The sequence below is a fragment of the Triturus cristatus genome, chromosome 1_2 (assembly GCF_964204655.1).
Source record: "Triturus cristatus chromosome 1_2, aTriCri1.1, whole genome shotgun sequence".
In the NCBI taxonomy this organism is placed as follows: Eukaryota; Metazoa; Chordata; class Amphibia; order Caudata; family Salamandridae; genus Triturus; species Triturus cristatus.
Window position 1 is genome coordinate 96513718 of NC_140580.1, and position 17586 is coordinate 96531303.

Consider the following 17586-nt stretch of genomic DNA (forward strand, 5'->3'; position numbering starts at 1 on the left):
AACTTGTCAGTTTGAAATGGAGTGAGGTTCATTTTCTAGGTTTATCAGTGTAGGGAATATGTGAATCTAGTTTTTATGGCAATAAATCAGACTATCCCTAGTTTGCGCAAATCATTTTGACCTGTGATTATATAATTTTTGTCTGTGGTCTGTACATTTCCATTTTAAGGAATTTAAAAATATGTTTACTGAGCATTAGTATCTACCATCTTACTCTTAAGGGTGTGCATTTTGTGGGTCAGATTGTGATTTTAGACCATGTCAGAACCCCTTTCAGAGGGGCATGCAGCAGCTACTGGGCCCAACTGTGGTGATTGAGGCCTTTTAATCCTAATGTCCTGGTGCCCGACCTACTATGAAGCCTGAGCAACTAGATCAAGTACCCCTTCTTACTTGACTCTTATTGGTAGCTGTAGACAAGCAAGGGCTCCCTTGGGGGCAGAGAGAAGTGTAGATACAGGTAAGCGAATATGACTCATAACTCTAAGTGCTCACAGTACGAACAATAAATTGATGCCCAGTCTAATAATTACTTTTATAAACCAGCATTGGCATAACCAATAGGTCTCGCCTTTAGGACCTTATAAGTGTTTAGCCATGCAACAGTTGATGTTGTTGCACCAAGGATATTGTGCTGGATAACGAAACACTTATAAGGTCCCAAAGGCGAGACCTATTGGCTATGCCAATGCTTGTTTTACATGGTCACTCCAATTTTGTTTGCCTGGTATTCAATGTGATTTCGACTGGGAGTGCACCGGCATCCTGCTAAACAGATCCCCAGTGCCGGATTTCTTTCTTTAACAAAACTGTGCAATTGTACCCCAATTGGAAATACCTTTGGCCCAACCTCTAATTTCCTAGTAAGTGGTACCTCTGGTTTCAAGGGCAATGAGGCCAAAGAGGATCCTTACGGGCTGTGGCACAAATTGTGCCACCCTAAAGGACCCCTTACCAAACCAATACAGACAGTCACTGCAGGCTGTGTTTTGGTGCAGAAAAAAGTGAAAACATGACATTGTGCACATCCCCGTGTGCTATGCCCACAGACACTGCATGGAGTATAGTCCACCCACAGCAGGCCTTACAGCGCTAGGGCAGGGTGCACTATACTACATGTGAGGGCATAAGCGGATATCCCCCTTTGCTTGTCAGCCCTAGTTCTGCCCTTACAAGGGGACAGGGAAGCCATTTTGAGTACATGTCCTGGACACTGGTGAAAATGAGTCCCCCAGCTACATGATGGCTTCACTGAAATTAAGGAGGTTTGGTATTGAACTTCTCTTATTAATTAACCCACACTGATGCCAGTGTTTGGATTTATTAATAACAATGACACAGAGGGCACCTTAGAGGTGCCTCTGAAAACCTACCAGCCACTGGTGTACTGACTAGTTTACCCAGCCTGCCACCAGAGACAAGTTTCTGACCCTCAAGGATGATGGCTTCTGCTATCAGGAGGTCAGAAACAAAGCCAACTCGGGTAGAAGGTGTTCATACTCCTTACCATAGGATGACATGCTGATTAGCATTCCAAGGAAGGGAGCGCTTCAAAGAAGCCACCACCTTTGATATGCGAGTCTGGCTTCCCTTGCAGGAGAGCAAACTGGCCCTCTTTGTCAAGAGTCCTTTGGCACCTGGACAGGTGGGAAAATTAGCTAGTCAGGTAGGCATGCCCACTCCCAGGCTAGTACCACCCCTAAGGTAGGCTGCCTGAAGTGGACACAACTTTTCAGAGTTGGTCATCTTGATGGCAAACATAGGAATTTTGGCACCGGGTTATGCCCACTTCCCACAGGAAGTGGTCGTATAGGGGGCGCAGTGACTCCAAGAGTAGGTCGCCCATTGGCTACTACCCTACACTTCCCTCTGTTCATGGGGCCCCTCTAACGCGACTGCTACTGGTGATTAAAACCCGACCCCTAAGGACACCCCTGGCCCATGTAGAAGAGGACCAAAGGTGTCCCCACGTTCCTGCGCATCAGGCCTTACACCCCCCCCCCCCGTTGTTTTAGCCTGACTGGCCTCCCAGTCAAAACCTGCAGCCTATTTATGACAATCGATCCCTATAGGGCTCCTGACGCAGTTCTGCACCCCTGCACATGGCCGCCCTAGTGCCGCTGCCTTGGACCTTGCCATCCACTCGTCTTAAGTCTTGGAGATTGGTCTTGTAAGTCGCTGTACTGTACCTGAATGCTGTGTTTTTTTCCTCCCATATGATAACATTGCAGTTTCTAAAAATTGTCACCTTTTCAAACTCAAAAGTATTTCTCTTCAAAATTTAATGACTATTGTGTGTGTTTGCAAATGTCTTGCACTCCTCTGTAATATGCCTAAGGCTGCTTGACCACACTACCCCCCTAGAAGAGCACCTTGGTATTGCAAGTGCAAGCCTGTCCACTCATAAGAGAACCTACTCTTTGCACGATGTATCTTATTTTGAGATATCATATAAAAAGGCAGGAAGTATTTGGCTAGACAATGATTTATTGCTGCTGCTGGGTGCACTTTGAGTTGTGAGCCTGTGTTCACAAATCTGGTTGTACACCTTCGCACCCGGAGGGAGTTTTAGACTGCTCGACAACTCTTACCACTTAGTCAAGTGCAGAAGGAGTTCTTGGCCCAGTTGCTCGGGATCCATAGTAAGCAGAGCCCTGGAAAATCAGTAGTGAAAGTCCTTATCCCCCATTAATAGGGCCCAGTAGCTCCTACTGTCTTTTTTTTTTTTCAAAGCTGGAACGCTATCACATGGATAACCAGAAGCTGCCCAGGTTTCAGGCAGCTATCCATAAACTGTATTCCTGCAACTATAGTACGTGAAGCTGAGGTTTACCTGTAATAAACAATGCCTGAAGGAAATGTGAAAGCATTTATTTTCAAGGAAGTGTTTAAACCAGGCTAGAGGGTTTTTCACAGTCTACAGTTAAATAGCAGTTATTTACTCCATTATATGCTGTATCATTGTGAAATTCATGTTTGTTCGTGTGTGGCCAGCTGTATAATCCCCATGATTAAGGTGGGTCAACTTAAAGTGAGAGAATTATGTGGGTTCCAAATCCCATGCACTCTCGAAGGAGATGGCCTAGAATATATAAACCTGCAAATGGTGGTATTGCCATCCGGATCACTTCAGCTTTTGAGTTGATAGCAAAATGAGAACCCTTCTAATGGCTAGACCCAGAGAGGAGTAAAACCTCTAGAGCCTCACTGGGTTTTTTCCTTTGCATGCTGTATCCCCACCATTGTTTCCTGTTTGTTGTTGTTCTACAGAGGGGACTTGAGCTGCTCCTTATGCCCTCAGTCTGACCTTCTCAGGCTCAGAAGACTTTGTGCAGGGTGACGCCTATACCCACAGGTACAGACCAGCACACTTTGCAGCAGTGTTCGTAGTCAGGTGGACTTGACGCATGCCTTTGGTGAACCCTTGACTTGGATTGCTGATAGTGGCAGGCTTCAGTGATGTTTGAGGGTCAACCTTCCTTTATCCTCAGTGGAAGCACTGAAAAAGTCTGACAGTAAAGAAATAATCAAAATCATATCAAGCAAAAGAACATTTAGCATGTCTGCAGACACAGGAGGTGTAAAAGGGAGGATCTTTGGACTCCCCATTAATATTTCATGTGGGCGTGGTCCAGTTCTTCAATTGGGGGTGAACCTCCTGATTGGGAGCACTACAGATGAGGTGTTAACCCACTTTAATCCAGTTTATGCACAAACGTTTGCTAATTTGATCTTTTTTCCACACATTTTATTTTATAAGTGAATAACACCACAAAACATTACACATGTACCCACCTAGTGCTTCTTCAAAGAACAAGACATAGTAGCATGTAAAGCATAGAGAGGGAGGAGAGGACAAAGGTTTCAATAAGAAAACCAGCGGGGAAGGGAGGCCAGTCTATTCTTGAGGATTCCATTTTGTTGTTCATCTTTCCCTAACCACTGTGGGCGATAAGTGCTTCAGAATTGTCCTTTCGACATACCAATGCAACACCTGAATGAATAAAAAGTCTAATGCACTTAATTTCTTATGAACAAATCAACCCTCCTGGATTGCCTTTGATAAATGTGTTGGGTCAATAAATGATGGTAAGATGGGTTTTGCAGACTAACATCACTACTACTGGGCAGCTTGACCAACCATTATTATTGATTGGATGTTTGGGAAGAGGGATGACCTAGCTTTTCGGACAGAATACTCTGGTTTGCTGGATTGCTCTACAGCTGTAGGATATCACTACAGCTGCCTGCGCCATACCACAGTAGTACTTAAATATTGGCAGAGAGCTCGTAAAATGATGAGATGTGAGTGCAAACTGATCTCCATGCCCCAAACCTCCTTTGGCATGGACACATCTAAAGCAAACAAACCAGTTAAACAGGTTCTACCTTTGGGATGTCGTTCGCATCTCCTTGATGGGTGACTTGGAAGGTTAATCGCATGATGCCTTTTTGCTACTTGTAATCCAAATTTGAATGACATAGGACACAGTTCTTAAATACCTGCAATTATGCCGTACCCGGAACATTGACTACTCTAAAGGTACTATGCTGCCAGAGTACAATTCCCTGGCTGCTCATCTACTCTTTGAAAGAATTGAAAAAGGATGCACCTCTATTTATTGATCTCTAATCATTAACACTCCAGCAGTTTTTCATCATTACACACTAAGTGGGCGGAAGGCTGCTAGATGAAGTTGATTGAAGAGGTGTGCTCCTTACTCCCAGGGAGTTAGCGATATCCGCCAGATATAATTTTATGCCACTTAAAATCCTAAATAAGGCATATCTTAACTCCTTTTTGCTTGTAGAAAGTAAGATTAAATCATGCTCCTACTTTTACCAGATATTTTAAAGATGTGTACACTTAGCTACACATGGTATGGTCCTTCCCTATGATTGTAATTTATTTGGGAAATGTCACTAAGACCTTTTAGCGAGGTGCTGAGATCTATTGACCTTCTTTCTCCTGCCCAACCCCTGCCGCCCAGGTCCATGTGCTGAGGATATTAGGGTAGATGCGTGGGTCCGGGTGTAAATAACTTTTCATGGGCATGGGTACGCGGGTAAGCCGCTCCTTCACCAATAGCTTGATTGCAGGGTGTGGAGTGGTGCAGGAAGTTAGAGGAACCCATGTATGTTGCCAGAGGTTGCCTAAATAAACAAGATTTCAGGAATGTGATGGACTCATTTTCATTTGAATGATATGTGATGCATGAAAGACTCTTGGTGATCACAAACCCTTATACAAAAATATCCACTTTTATGGGTACTTAAAATGATCGGAGTTGATTGATGCAGTGTTGGTGTGAGCAGTGATAATGGTACCTAATTATATATTCAGCTGACCTGTTAATTTGTTGTGCTATAAAAATGCGATAAAGTGTTAAATAAAAATCTTAATTTCTTTACCTAAAAGATGAGCACTAAATAAATTATTGTGCATGTTGCTCGATTGTTGAGTCTTGAGCTTGTGCATTCCACACTACTTCCTTTAGAAGCCTGTGGCTGCTCAGCCTAGCTACTCGGACAGTCAAGTACTGAAAGGTTATTCTTGGCCCGATTTTGCAGAGCTGTAGTAGGACAGGCCCCAGATCACCATTGGCAAACCATCTCAACAACCATATAGGGGACAGAAGCCTCTTAATGCCCTGCGGCCCTTTCCCCATACTGGGTCTAGCACACACATGTGGTGGTACAGAGGAAATAATTTAGAAGTAGATTCTGCTAACCTATTAACCTGTTGAACCCCATCGTGCAGCACTTGGTGTGCTGCACTCTTGATCACTCCAAACTCTTTAGGATGCTGCAATGCATACAGACATATTTTAAATATAATACCTATTTTTGAAAGGTGCGCTTAATGATGTGAGAAATCCTCTTTGAAGTCATAGTTGCCTAAACTCATAGGTAACCCCAATGGCATACTTGGGAGCTGTGTAAGATAATGGTGGTTTTCTTTGAGGCAAGTATACAGGCTCTAGGGAACGCAACAAATTATGCTGCCTTGGCAGAACACACCTGGGGGGAGGGGTTCACCTACTTTCCACCACCTTGGCTAGAGAGCAAACAACACATCTGCAACCAACTTTCGTTCATCTTTTTTGATGCAGGACCCATCCACATCAACAACCAGTTCTCAATTTGGCAGGGGGTATCGTTAAAGTAAATGCGCAGTTTAGGGAGATTAGCATTAGTAGTCAACCAAACATGAGGCAGGTCCTTGGGGAACAATGACACGATGTTCAATAAAGGGCATCGCACAATTTAAATTTGAGGCAGACAACAGGATTTCATACTTGGCTGCCTGAATATGGATACATGTGGAAAGTGTGTGCACATAATGTGGAAAGGTCCGAGAGGAGAGCCCCACCCCAAGCACCATATTTTCACACACTTCAGCCAAGTATGCAGCTTCAGCCAATGCATGCAAACACAAAAATATAGTGTGACTAAGTGTACTCTTGAGGAAATAATGTCCAAGTTAGTTGTTAGCCAATTATGATTTGCATTCATATTTAAGGGCAATCTGGATATATTGAAATAGTGAAGAAAAAGGAATTCAAATCAGCTGTGAAATATGTTGCAGTGACGGAATAAAGTATTGGTCTGTTTGTCTTGGGCTTCCCTAATAAGGGGTTAAGGCAGGTCATCGCAGATAAAGTTGGATTTGGTGTCTATTCGAGTAGCTCTTTAAATTTCCCAACTGCCTAAATTTGCACCAGGAATCGTCCCCTGGCAAAACAAACCCAGCCCTCCCCTTTGTAATTCCCCCCATTTCATATTTCTTCCTTGCCCATCTCCCTAATGGTAACCCTGCATCTCCTATGAGGTTAGTATCATTTATTTTTCTCTCTTCTCTGATTAGCTTGGCTCTGATTAGCTACTGTCTACAATAGGGGTTTTCTTTGCCAACTCATGTAAATAAGATGTTGTTCCTGGATTTTAAAGAATGGACCTTGAACAAAGGCCTCCTGATAGGTGGTTTCAGTAGCATTTTGAGCAATACAATGTTGGCCAAATGTCTTTCAACCAATCCCAGTAATCGGCTGTGTGTTTGAAAAGCTCCTCGCCTGCATTTTTCCATGTTATCCTGACTAAAAAAGGTTGGTTTAGCCCTCCTTTCTCTGCTGCTACCTCTTTAATGACTTTTATCATTTGCAGAGGTTTAAAACCTGTCAGTCTGCAGTGAGTAAATTAAGCACCTAAATTCATGTTAGTATACTTCTCACTCCTTTATCTTTGTAGCTCAGAATGGGCCAAATCTGGACTGGCAGGCGAAGGTGACGGAATACTTCAAAGAGAAGTTGAAGGAGAATGACACAGTCAACTGGGTAAGTAGCTTTTGAAGAGGTGTGGTTTGTTCATCAGCCACTATATTTGGGTGTTCGCTTATCTGCTTTTCCTTCTGCATTTACAGATATTGAAAATACATTATCCAGTTCAAGTCCAGGACAGTGCATGCATGTTGTCCTTGGCGGTTGTCTTTTTCACTTTGGGGGATTCTTAAACTGTTGTGGCAAATTAAACAAAAACATGATTTAGTGCTCAAAAATTAGAGTTGCGGGTCGCCTACCTTATTCTGTTAAATTAAGCGTGAAGAAGTGAGAGCAGGGTAATTTCTCACCACTGAATTGGGCTGGTTGCTCTTGAACAACAGAGGTTGTGCAACTAGGCTGTACGTGGTAGATTTGTATAAGACCTAGAAGTACATTTTCGTCCGGTTTAGTCAAATGGTGAAGTTTATGATTGAAAAATATTTCAACTGTGAAACCAAATCTACGATGAACATTCCAGGTATAAATATAGTAGAGGCAGGAGCGTACAAAAATATAATTTGGTTATGTGGTTATTTTGAAAATGTTTTGGCTTTCAGAGAAATCACAAAGGATAAGATACAATAAGGAGTAAAATTGCAAACCGGTGTGATTAACGCTACATCTATGTGCTGTTTTGGCTGTGCAATGGGTGCATTTACATAAATTCACAAATACTGGGTATAGCAAATAACCTTTGTTTGCGTGATGTACCTCCAGATTTTTGACCTATCCATTTTAACTGCCTTAGAACTCTAACCAGTAGAAAAGTGCCTGTGCTCCCCCTTTTTAACATGGTTGAATTGGCATGTTCCTAATTCTTTTTTAACTTGCCTACAATTCCCTAGTATATGGTACAAAATGTACCCAAGACCTGTAAGTTAAATGCCACGAGTAAGCTGCAGCACCTACTGGGCCTTACACTACAGTGGCAGCGCAGACATGGTGTCAGGTATACCTTTGTAGTCTCTTTGTAGCAGTGTAAACACTGCAAGTCAATCTGTCAAAATAAACCTAGAATTTCCATAGTACAGTACGGGACCCTGCTGTTGACCTTTTCTTGACACGTGTGAGTCTCTTAAGTACTCCCGTGGAATCCTGGAGGGCTTTAAAAGTTTACTTCTGTGGTGCATTGGGGCTTTAAGGAGTAAGCCAGAAGGTAAAAGTTTGGACCAGGGCAAACCTGCTTGGTGTGTCGGACCACAGTCTAGCGTGGTCCACCTCAAATTGCACCTAGGTCACGGTCTACCATTGAGTATTTTCAGTGCTTTGTTAGCGATTTCTATGTCAAACTTTAAAAATTATTCTCTGGTTTTTATCATTTTGTTTATTCAATTGTATTCTCTTTTTCTAATCCTGTCCAGAATGTTTTTGTATTTTGACTTTATTACCATTTTGGTACTGTATAAATACTGTACACATTGCCCTAAGTTAAGGCTGTCTGCTCTGTGCCATAGCTACCAGGGGTTTGAGCTCTGGTTAATTTAGTGACTGTGAGGGTTCACCCTGACAAGGGTTGTGACTTTTGTCCTTGAGGTGTCACCAAACCCCCCCCCCCCCCCCCCCCCAAAAAAAAATCCAATCTCTTACACTGGCCATGTAACAGTAGGTTTTATAGCACCCTCACCTGTAAGCAGCAATACGTTTTGTGAGATAACAGAAAGTTATACCCCCATCTGCATGTCGACGGCCCAGGAAGTCCCTTCATAACAGGTAGACAGTTTTTCTGGAATACATTCATTATGGAAGTTATTTCCATATTAGCCGAACTGAGGTTTAAAAAGTTTCAGCATATTCAAAGCATGTATGCATTTACCAGCAAGTAAACCAACAATAGTATTACATCATGGTTATGCTTTGTCCCTTCTTCAAGCGCTCAGAAGGCACATGGCAGAGGCTCGCTTAATCTACATTACTATAAGTATGTCCAAGTCTGTTTACTGCATTGCTGAGCATTGAGTGTGACAACCTGCGTTGTATTTCCCCCAGGTTTTTACCTTCTCTACCCTATTTTTGCTGAACGGATTTTGTTGGCCTTAGAACTCTGTGCAAGGTATCCTGCTAAGCAGTGGTACTGTGCTTGTGCTCTCCCTTCCAAACATGGTAAAATTGGAATAAACCTGTGTTGCACATCTAGTTTTCTGGAAAGTCCCCAGGGCCTGTAAATTAGATTCTACAAGTAGACCACAGACCTCATTGTGCCACTCACTAAAGGGGCACTGTAAAACGTGTCCCAGGCCTACCAATGCCACATGTAGTGCAGTTTTATAACTGCCTTTTTGATATGGCAAATTAACCATTTTGCCAAGCCTGAAACTACCTTTTTCATACTTATGTGTCCCAAAGGTGGGCTTTAAAGGCTCATAAGGCAGGATGAATGGTATTTAAAAAGCAGGACATGTATATTTAAAGTTTTACATATGTCCTGGCAGTGAAACACTCTCTAACTCTGTTTTTTACTGTGGTAAGGCTGGCCTTCAATAGACTAACCCAGTGTTACCTTATTACATTTGGTAGTTAACGTACGTTTGGGTAGAGCTAGAAAAGTACTTGGTCATCACATTTGAAGTTAATTTAAAATCCTCTTTAATGGAAAGTAGTCTTTCTTTAATTACTATTTTGAAAATGTCACTTTCAGAAAGTTGATATGTTTGCCTAAACCAAATGTGTCTTCCTGCCAGTGTCTAGAGTCGCATGACTATTAATGGCTCTCGTGTGGTGTGATGTATATTCCTTCCAGACCGGGGACAAAAGGGCATTGGGTGAGGGGAATGGTGTTCCTCTCTTGAGCAGGTTGGACTAGAGGGGTTGTACCCAACCTCTTTCTGACTTTAAAAGATTCCTGACTTGTCACCTGCAAATGCAGCTCACCTGGGCCTGCCTGCCCTTTGTTTCTCTAGCCAGGCTGGAGCCAGAGCCATGGGAAAGGGAAGAAATGACCAGAACCTGTTTAGGGTTACACAAAGGAGGTGTCACCCACATGCTGACAGTGGGCATAAAAGTGGCAAACCCAGAACATCTCATCAGAACACTCCTGGACCTGAGAAGATTTGGAAGAAGGAAGGCCCTGCTATCTGAAGAAGGATAATTGGGCTTGCTTGCCCTGAACCCAGGACTCCAGAAGTGACTCCAAGGCTGACCTCTTGTTTTAGGGACACTAGCTTCCAGAAGCTTCTCCTGCTTTCCAGCTTGGCAGAATCATCGAACCTGATCTGGTCTCCGTTGCTGGCCTCTCTGGCAGCGAGTTATGACCCCATCCCACTTACCTGATGCCCAACCCCTTCCCCCAACCAAAGTACTGTCTTCAAAGTCCTGGACACTTGGCTGAACTCAGTCTACTCCTCTCTCCTCAGCTGAAGTCGAACAGCGCAGAGCCCCGCACTGCAATACCTCCCAGCTCCTAATTGACAGCTTCATTGGGTCCAACACAGAAAGCTGCATCGCAGCACCCTGCAGCTCTTGATCGGCGTCTCGACCAACCCGACGCACTGCGACACACAGCCTCATATCGCAACTTCCGTACCAAGGACAAACGGTACCCCTCCCAGCAGGCCACACTGGTCCCTTACCCAATAGATGCTGCATTGCACCTGGCCTGATCTTTTGTCTTTGTCCCGGTCTGGCGCTACCAGATACCCACAGTAAGCGCTTCACACCTTTTTTGGCATTATTTTCCTTTTAATCTTAAAACACTCATAACTCCCGTTCTACTGATTGGTGTTTTGGTGTTGTGTAATTTGTTAAAAATAGCCTCTATTTTACTAAATTGGTTTCGGATCTTTGTGATGTAATTTTAATTTATTACTCTGAGTATTGCATAAATACTTCACACATTACCTCCAAGTTAGACCTTACTGCTTTAAGCCAAGCTACCAGGGGGTTAAGCATAGGTTTATTTAGTGACATTTTTGGTTTTCCCTAACAAGGATTGTCATTATTTTTGAGGTGGGTTCTCACTCCCTTCCCCTCCAACAAACATTTCTTACATATACTAAAGGTGATGATACAAAAATCATAAATTTCTCCCTAGGACATCCAACCAACCCCATCATTTATCAGATGGTGCGTTAACAAAAACTCTTTTGTATGTGATAATTTTGTCTATTTAGATTGAGTATTTTTTTTAAAACATGAGCTAATAAAATACTAATAGTCTCAAATTGTCATCTAGTGCCTCCCGTTATTTATATATAAGAACACGAAATGAACATATTGATGAGTTATAGAATTACGGTATAAAATACTGTTTTGTAAAGGTTACCAATATGTGGCTTGATGAGCTGCAAGTGCAGAGGCCTAAAGATTACTAATGAAATTAGTTGCTAACCAAGTAGAGTCCCTATTCTTATGTACATTTCAGTTCATCCAATACAGTTTCAAACGAGCATTGGCATAGCCAATAGGTCTCGCCTTTGGGACCTTATAAGTGTTTCTCCATGCAACAGTTGCATAACTAAATACTTATAAGGTCCCAAAAGTGAGACCTATTGGCTATGCCAAGCGGCCGTACGGCCGCGAAAGTGATCGCGATCAAACATCAAAGCGGCCGCGAAAGTGAAAGTAAACTCGGTCAAGCGCACGCCTGCGCACATCCACTGTAGCTCTAGGCTAGCCTGATAGCACTTTTTGGAGCCCTCTCAAAGTCTCGCCAGACCAGCGCATGCGCTGGGTCAGGCGAGACCTAAAAAGGGCTTGTTCCGCGTCTCAAAAATACTGTTTGCGCCTCTGAATCTAGTGTCCATGGCGTGTAGCAACCCAGCTTTGGTGTATTTTTTTTTTTTTTTTTTTTTTTTTTTTTTTTTTTGCATATATGTGTAGCCCAACATCCACTGGCTGTTGTATTCAGACAGCAAACGAGCACGGAAACAACCTTTACCCCAAAGTTTTTACTTGGTTTAACATTTATTACGCATGTTTAGGTTTCGCTTGCGCTGTGCTTGTGAAATCTCTTGTATTTAATATATCTTAAAATGGGGTTCTTATCAGTTCCCCTGGCCGAATTACTGTTAATTTGCTTTTGTTTGAAACTTTCTTTTGGGGAGAACTTACCCTGGCTGCTCGCATTTACGATACTCCTAATAAAGCGGTTCACACTGTTTAAGCCCCATTCACTGTCCAGTTAAGATCTCTTCCCACGGAAAAGGCAGACATCTTTGAACAGTATGCTAAAATTCTTGCCTTTTATTACTTCGTTGTGTAAAGCAGATGTTTTAGCCTTAGAACATTTATGGCATTTCCTATACACGCCACAGCACATTTCTGTCCACTTCATAGGCATTATTGTTTTTTTTTTTTTTTTTTTCCTTTTTCTCTCAACTTAATCTATTCGGTCCTCCTCATCAAAACTTTATTTTGCATTTAAGAAAAATGCATAAAAGTACATTGTACAAATGACATTTAAATAATCTAAGTTAAAAGAACATCATAAGCATACATTCTTTCTTAAAATCCTAAAAAGATAATGAACATCACATAAAATTCATGTCTATATATAAAAGGTTTACATTTGGACAGTGATTAACTAAGTTACAAGTTTTTACGGCTGCACAAACGAAGGAGGCTGTTGCAAAACACACAGAAGGCGTCTCTAGCTGTTGCATAATGGACAGTGCAGTGATATAGCTGCGGAGGCTACATTTCTTTAAAAAGGGAATAATAAATCTTTCTTTCCTTTACATAAAATAGGCAAAAAAATAAAATATGTATAATTGATTTGTTTTTGATATTTTGTCACAAGGGCAACAATCCAGCTGATTCTGGGGAAAAACATTTGCAGGATAGCCCAACATTAATATCACAGAATTGAAATGGAATCTTGTCTGAATAAATCGATGACTGTTATTTTCTACGAAAGTAAGATATAAAGATGGTCCATGTGAAGTAGGAGGGATCACATTGTAAACAATTACTGTAGTTTTTCTTTCTCTGTTCCACCCATTTTGTGCACATTTCTCTAGGAAAATCCTTTTTAAACTCCTCTTGCTTCAAGATTCTCAGTGCTCTGGTTGAACATAGATCTCCCCCCCCAACACCACCAATTAAAGGGTACGCCTTACATATTGTAACGTTTGAGGCACGCTCCGTTTTCATGATGTCCCTCGAGATGGATTGGTTTGGCTGTACTGTCTCTCGTTTCCATATAGACAACCATAGTAGCAAAGGGGCTAATTTGATTGTATCCTTAATATATGCAATACTAACTCTTTGTGGACTATATAATTTGTTCAAGACTTTGGGGGACAGTCATTTTTTGGCAAAGCTGTCCTCTATCATTTGTAGGCTATCCACTTGAGTTGTGCCCCAGAGTGCTGCCCCATGCGTTGCTACAGAAACTGTTTTTGCCAAGTAAATTCTAACCATCTCATGTATTGGTTTGTTACCCAGGTTAGAGGCAAATATAAAAATTGCAGCTATACTTTTAATCTCTGTGGCTCTTGAGGTCACCATCAAATTCCAATCTAAGTTCGTGTCAAAAACCAAACCTACATATGACAAGTTCTCTACATTTTCAATTTTCCTATCCTCAATGTTATAATTTGCACTTTGTTTCCTTCGTTTCCCAATAGACATAACAAAAGACTTTGTTTTGTCAACATATAGATCTAGGTTCTTTATGTAGAGGGCATAGTTCGTAACACTCTTTTGTAAGGATAGGGGTGTTCAGGCAAGTAAAGCCGCCATCTGCATACAGTAAAATTGGAAATTGGGTTGTATCTGCCCTCGGCGTATCTATAGACATTTCAACCAGGATATTATTTAGGCTATTTGTATATATCGAGATCAGAAAGGGTGCGAGTATGCAACCCTGTCTAACACTGGTTGCAATAGTAAAAGGTCTAGTACATTCCCCTTGTTTGCCATGAGGTACCTTTGCAGTGGCCCCTATATACATTTGTCTAATAAAGCAGATAAATGCGGTGTCCACCCCCATTTGCTCTATAATATGCCACAACTTGTTGTGATGGACACAATCAGAAGCGTACGAAAGGTCCATAAATGCCATACAAAAACTTTCTTTCTTGGCCTGCGTATATTTTCCTGCTAGAAGAGCAAGGCTCAAGCATTGGTCGACCGTTCCTCTGCCCTTCATGAACTCCTATTGCATCTCAGCAAGTATCCCCTTTTCAGCTCCCCATTCTTCCATTTGGTTTAACAGTACTCTTCCCATTACATTAGCAGTGCTGTCAATTAACGCTATCTGACAATTTACAGGCTCTGAGCCATCACCTTTCTTATATATTGGCACGATTATGGATTCTTTCCATGACGGGAGAGGACCTATAATACTGATAGTGTTAAACTCGACTGTAAGGAAGGGGACCCAATGCAATCTATTTATTAAAAATATATCAGCAGGTTGGACGGGCACATGCCTGAGCGGGCTATATCCCTGACTTACAGGAAGCTTATAAACAACATGGACGACCCCCTGACCTTGCTACGAGCGAAATGGACGGAAGATGGTATTGAGCTGGATGATGAGGGATGGCAGGAGGTGGTTTCATCCCCTAAAACGGGCGCAATCTCAGCGAAGCTCCGACTGGTGCAATTGAAAGTTCTACACAGGGTATACATAACGGGGCCCCAGCTAGTACACATGGGGGGCCAGACGGATGGGAATTGCAGGAGGGGGTGCACACAGCCGGGGATTTGTATGCACATTTTATGGCACTGCAGGCTGATCCAGGCCTACTGGCGTGCGATACACGAAATAATGAGTAACACTCTAGAAATTGAGATCCAGCCGGAAGCCCCCAGATGCCTCCTTAATATTTGGGAACCAACCGACCTTAACAATTATGCCATGCAATGGGTCACACTCGGATGCATGATAGCCAAAAGAAATATTGCACAGCTCTGGGGGGCCCTCACATGCACCCACAATTGCGGACTGGGAAAAAGACCTAGATGGGTGCATGCAGCGAGAGAAATCTGTGTACATTGCTTGTGGCTGCCCTCATAAGTGGTCCAAAATATGGGCCCCCTGGAATGCGTTCCGTGGTAATATTTGTTCACCCCACCCCCCCCCCCCCCACCCCTGGTTAGAAACAGATGTTCCCCTCGCCGAATAATTCCTACTGTATGAAGCTAATGTATTCTGACGAACCTTTGTTTTGCTGCCAATTTTGTTGTGACTCTGTGATACTATGCCATGTTGTCGAATCAGTTTCAATAAAAAGTATTACAAAAAATATATAATATATCAGCAGGGACCCCGCCTGGGCCAGCTGCTTTAAGAGGCATAGTTTGAGTCGGGGCATGTTCTAGCTACAGAAAGTTCAGAACATTAGTCAGTGCTACCTTCCTTGGTTTTTTTGAAAATATTTTTGAAATGATTGACCTAGGTTTCCTCATGAATGAACACTGTTGACAGACCTCCCACCTCTTGCATAAAGGGAATGTTTACAACCTCCCAGAATGACTTGCTATCGTTGCTAATAGAAGCTGCCCTTAATTTCCCCGTGCTTCCAATCTGTTATTTTTTTCCGTTGCTCTATAAATGATTTAAAAATTTCTCTAATTAGTAGCTTATCCCTAGGTTTTTCCTTTAGAGCATTACATAAATTACTCAATGCTTTCGGGCATGATTTGTCGAACCAGCGAATCGTTTTTCCTGTTTCGTACACCTGATAGACCAGTCAATTGTGTTTTAATGCTGTCTAGAATTTTAATAAATGCTTTGACTACCTGTTCGTTATTTATTGGCAAATCTAAGCATGACAGGATCTCATTATAGTTAGTGGATATTAACCGTGTGAGGAGAAGATTTTCATCAACTTTATTCCACCTTAATGAATATCCATTCCACCTTGCCAAAATTGGTTTAGGGATTGTGGTACTCCTTCCTGTAGGGCCTTGATCTTTCCACGGGAGGGTGGGGAAGATGATTGCAGGATCACTAAATTCCGTCATCTTGATATTTATCTTAGTCGAAATATATTCTTGACTTTTAGTTGTTATTATTATATAGTCTGAGGACCCTGCTCTATTAAATGTAGGAATCATTTGTGCATTAATGCACACTTTGGATTCTAAGTGCCAGACCTTTAATACATTATTTAGGACATTTCCATATGTGGAGTGTATAAAATGGTCTCCTAGCTCATCTTATTGTGCAAGTTTGTGAGCACATACGGTAATCTTTGTGTTTGCATTTTGTTATATTAAAATCCCCTGCCCATAAGATATAGACTAGTTTAATTTGTGAGAGGATTACATCCTCCAGAGCATCTTTGAGTTCCGTAACCATAGCTGTTGGATTTTCAAAATGATTATAATTTATTATCAACCAATAAGTGCTATAGTTACTATTTATCACACTAGTATGAAAATGTGGCGTTAAAACTTAACAATTTAAATATCGCTGTGTTAATAGGCCACCTTTTGCTCTCCCTTTCGCTGATGGTAAAGCTGGGCTGTGAAAATATCAATACCCGTTTAAGTAGATTGGGTTCACCCCCCATGTCTCTTGTAGACTTAGTATTTGATAGTTAGAGTACTTTGTGCCAACTATCATATTTTTTTACTTCTGTATCTTGCTATAGTCCATGATAGTAAAGAATGAGTGCTGGCTCTTGTGTTGTCACTTACTGGGTTTGAGCTATCTATGACACCTCTAGGGATAGGCAATGAGGTAGTGCCTAAAGAGGGGACTATGTCAGTGCTGTTTCTTTCACCTAGAGTCTCATTTGGCATTATTGAAGTAGTCATCAATACATCAGGTCCTTTACTGCCTTCTAGTTAGTGGGCAGTTTCAAGAGAAACGGGTAAAAATAGTCAATCGCATCTATTTAAACCAGTTAACGCTGCATATCCATTATTAGTAGTGAGAATTTGACACACTCTCCTTTCTGCCCAATTCCTTGCTTTGTTCCCCTGATATACATTGTTGGGAGTGGGTCCTCGTATATTTAAAGGTTGATAGAAGAAACCTAGTGGAACTACATATATTTGTGAGCTGGAAGTGCGACCTATAGGGAGCTGGGCTAACCGTTCGCCTACAACTATTTGGTCATTATGATCAAATTCTAAATGTTGTACTAAACATTGCACGTTAAAAATAAGGTTAACATACGAGCTATGTTGTATTTTGCTACTAAACCGGCAGTCACAAGTGCAGTTAACTTGCAGACAACAGGATCATGATTTGAATGGTGCAGCAGGTGCAGTAGCACCGGGCCCAAAAGTTGTCAACTCCTCTAAACCCATAATATTGCTTTATTTGACTACTAAACATTCGCGATCACCTTGCAGTTAAGAGGGACTTGAT

At 42.0% G+C, this 17586-nt stretch overlaps 1 protein-coding gene across 1 annotated transcript in view; it reads left to right on the plus strand.

Moving 5' to 3' along the window:
* MCMBP (minichromosome maintenance complex binding protein) overlaps window positions 1-17586 on the plus strand; it is a 176227-nt gene that overhangs the window by 21814 nt on the left and 136827 nt on the right. Inside the window, exon 2 of the mRNA XM_085602822.1 lies at window positions 7249-7334. Coding sequence (XP_085458948.1) covers window positions 7249-7334 — 86 coding nt within the window. The remainder of the gene's footprint in view (window positions 1-7248; window positions 7335-17586) is intronic.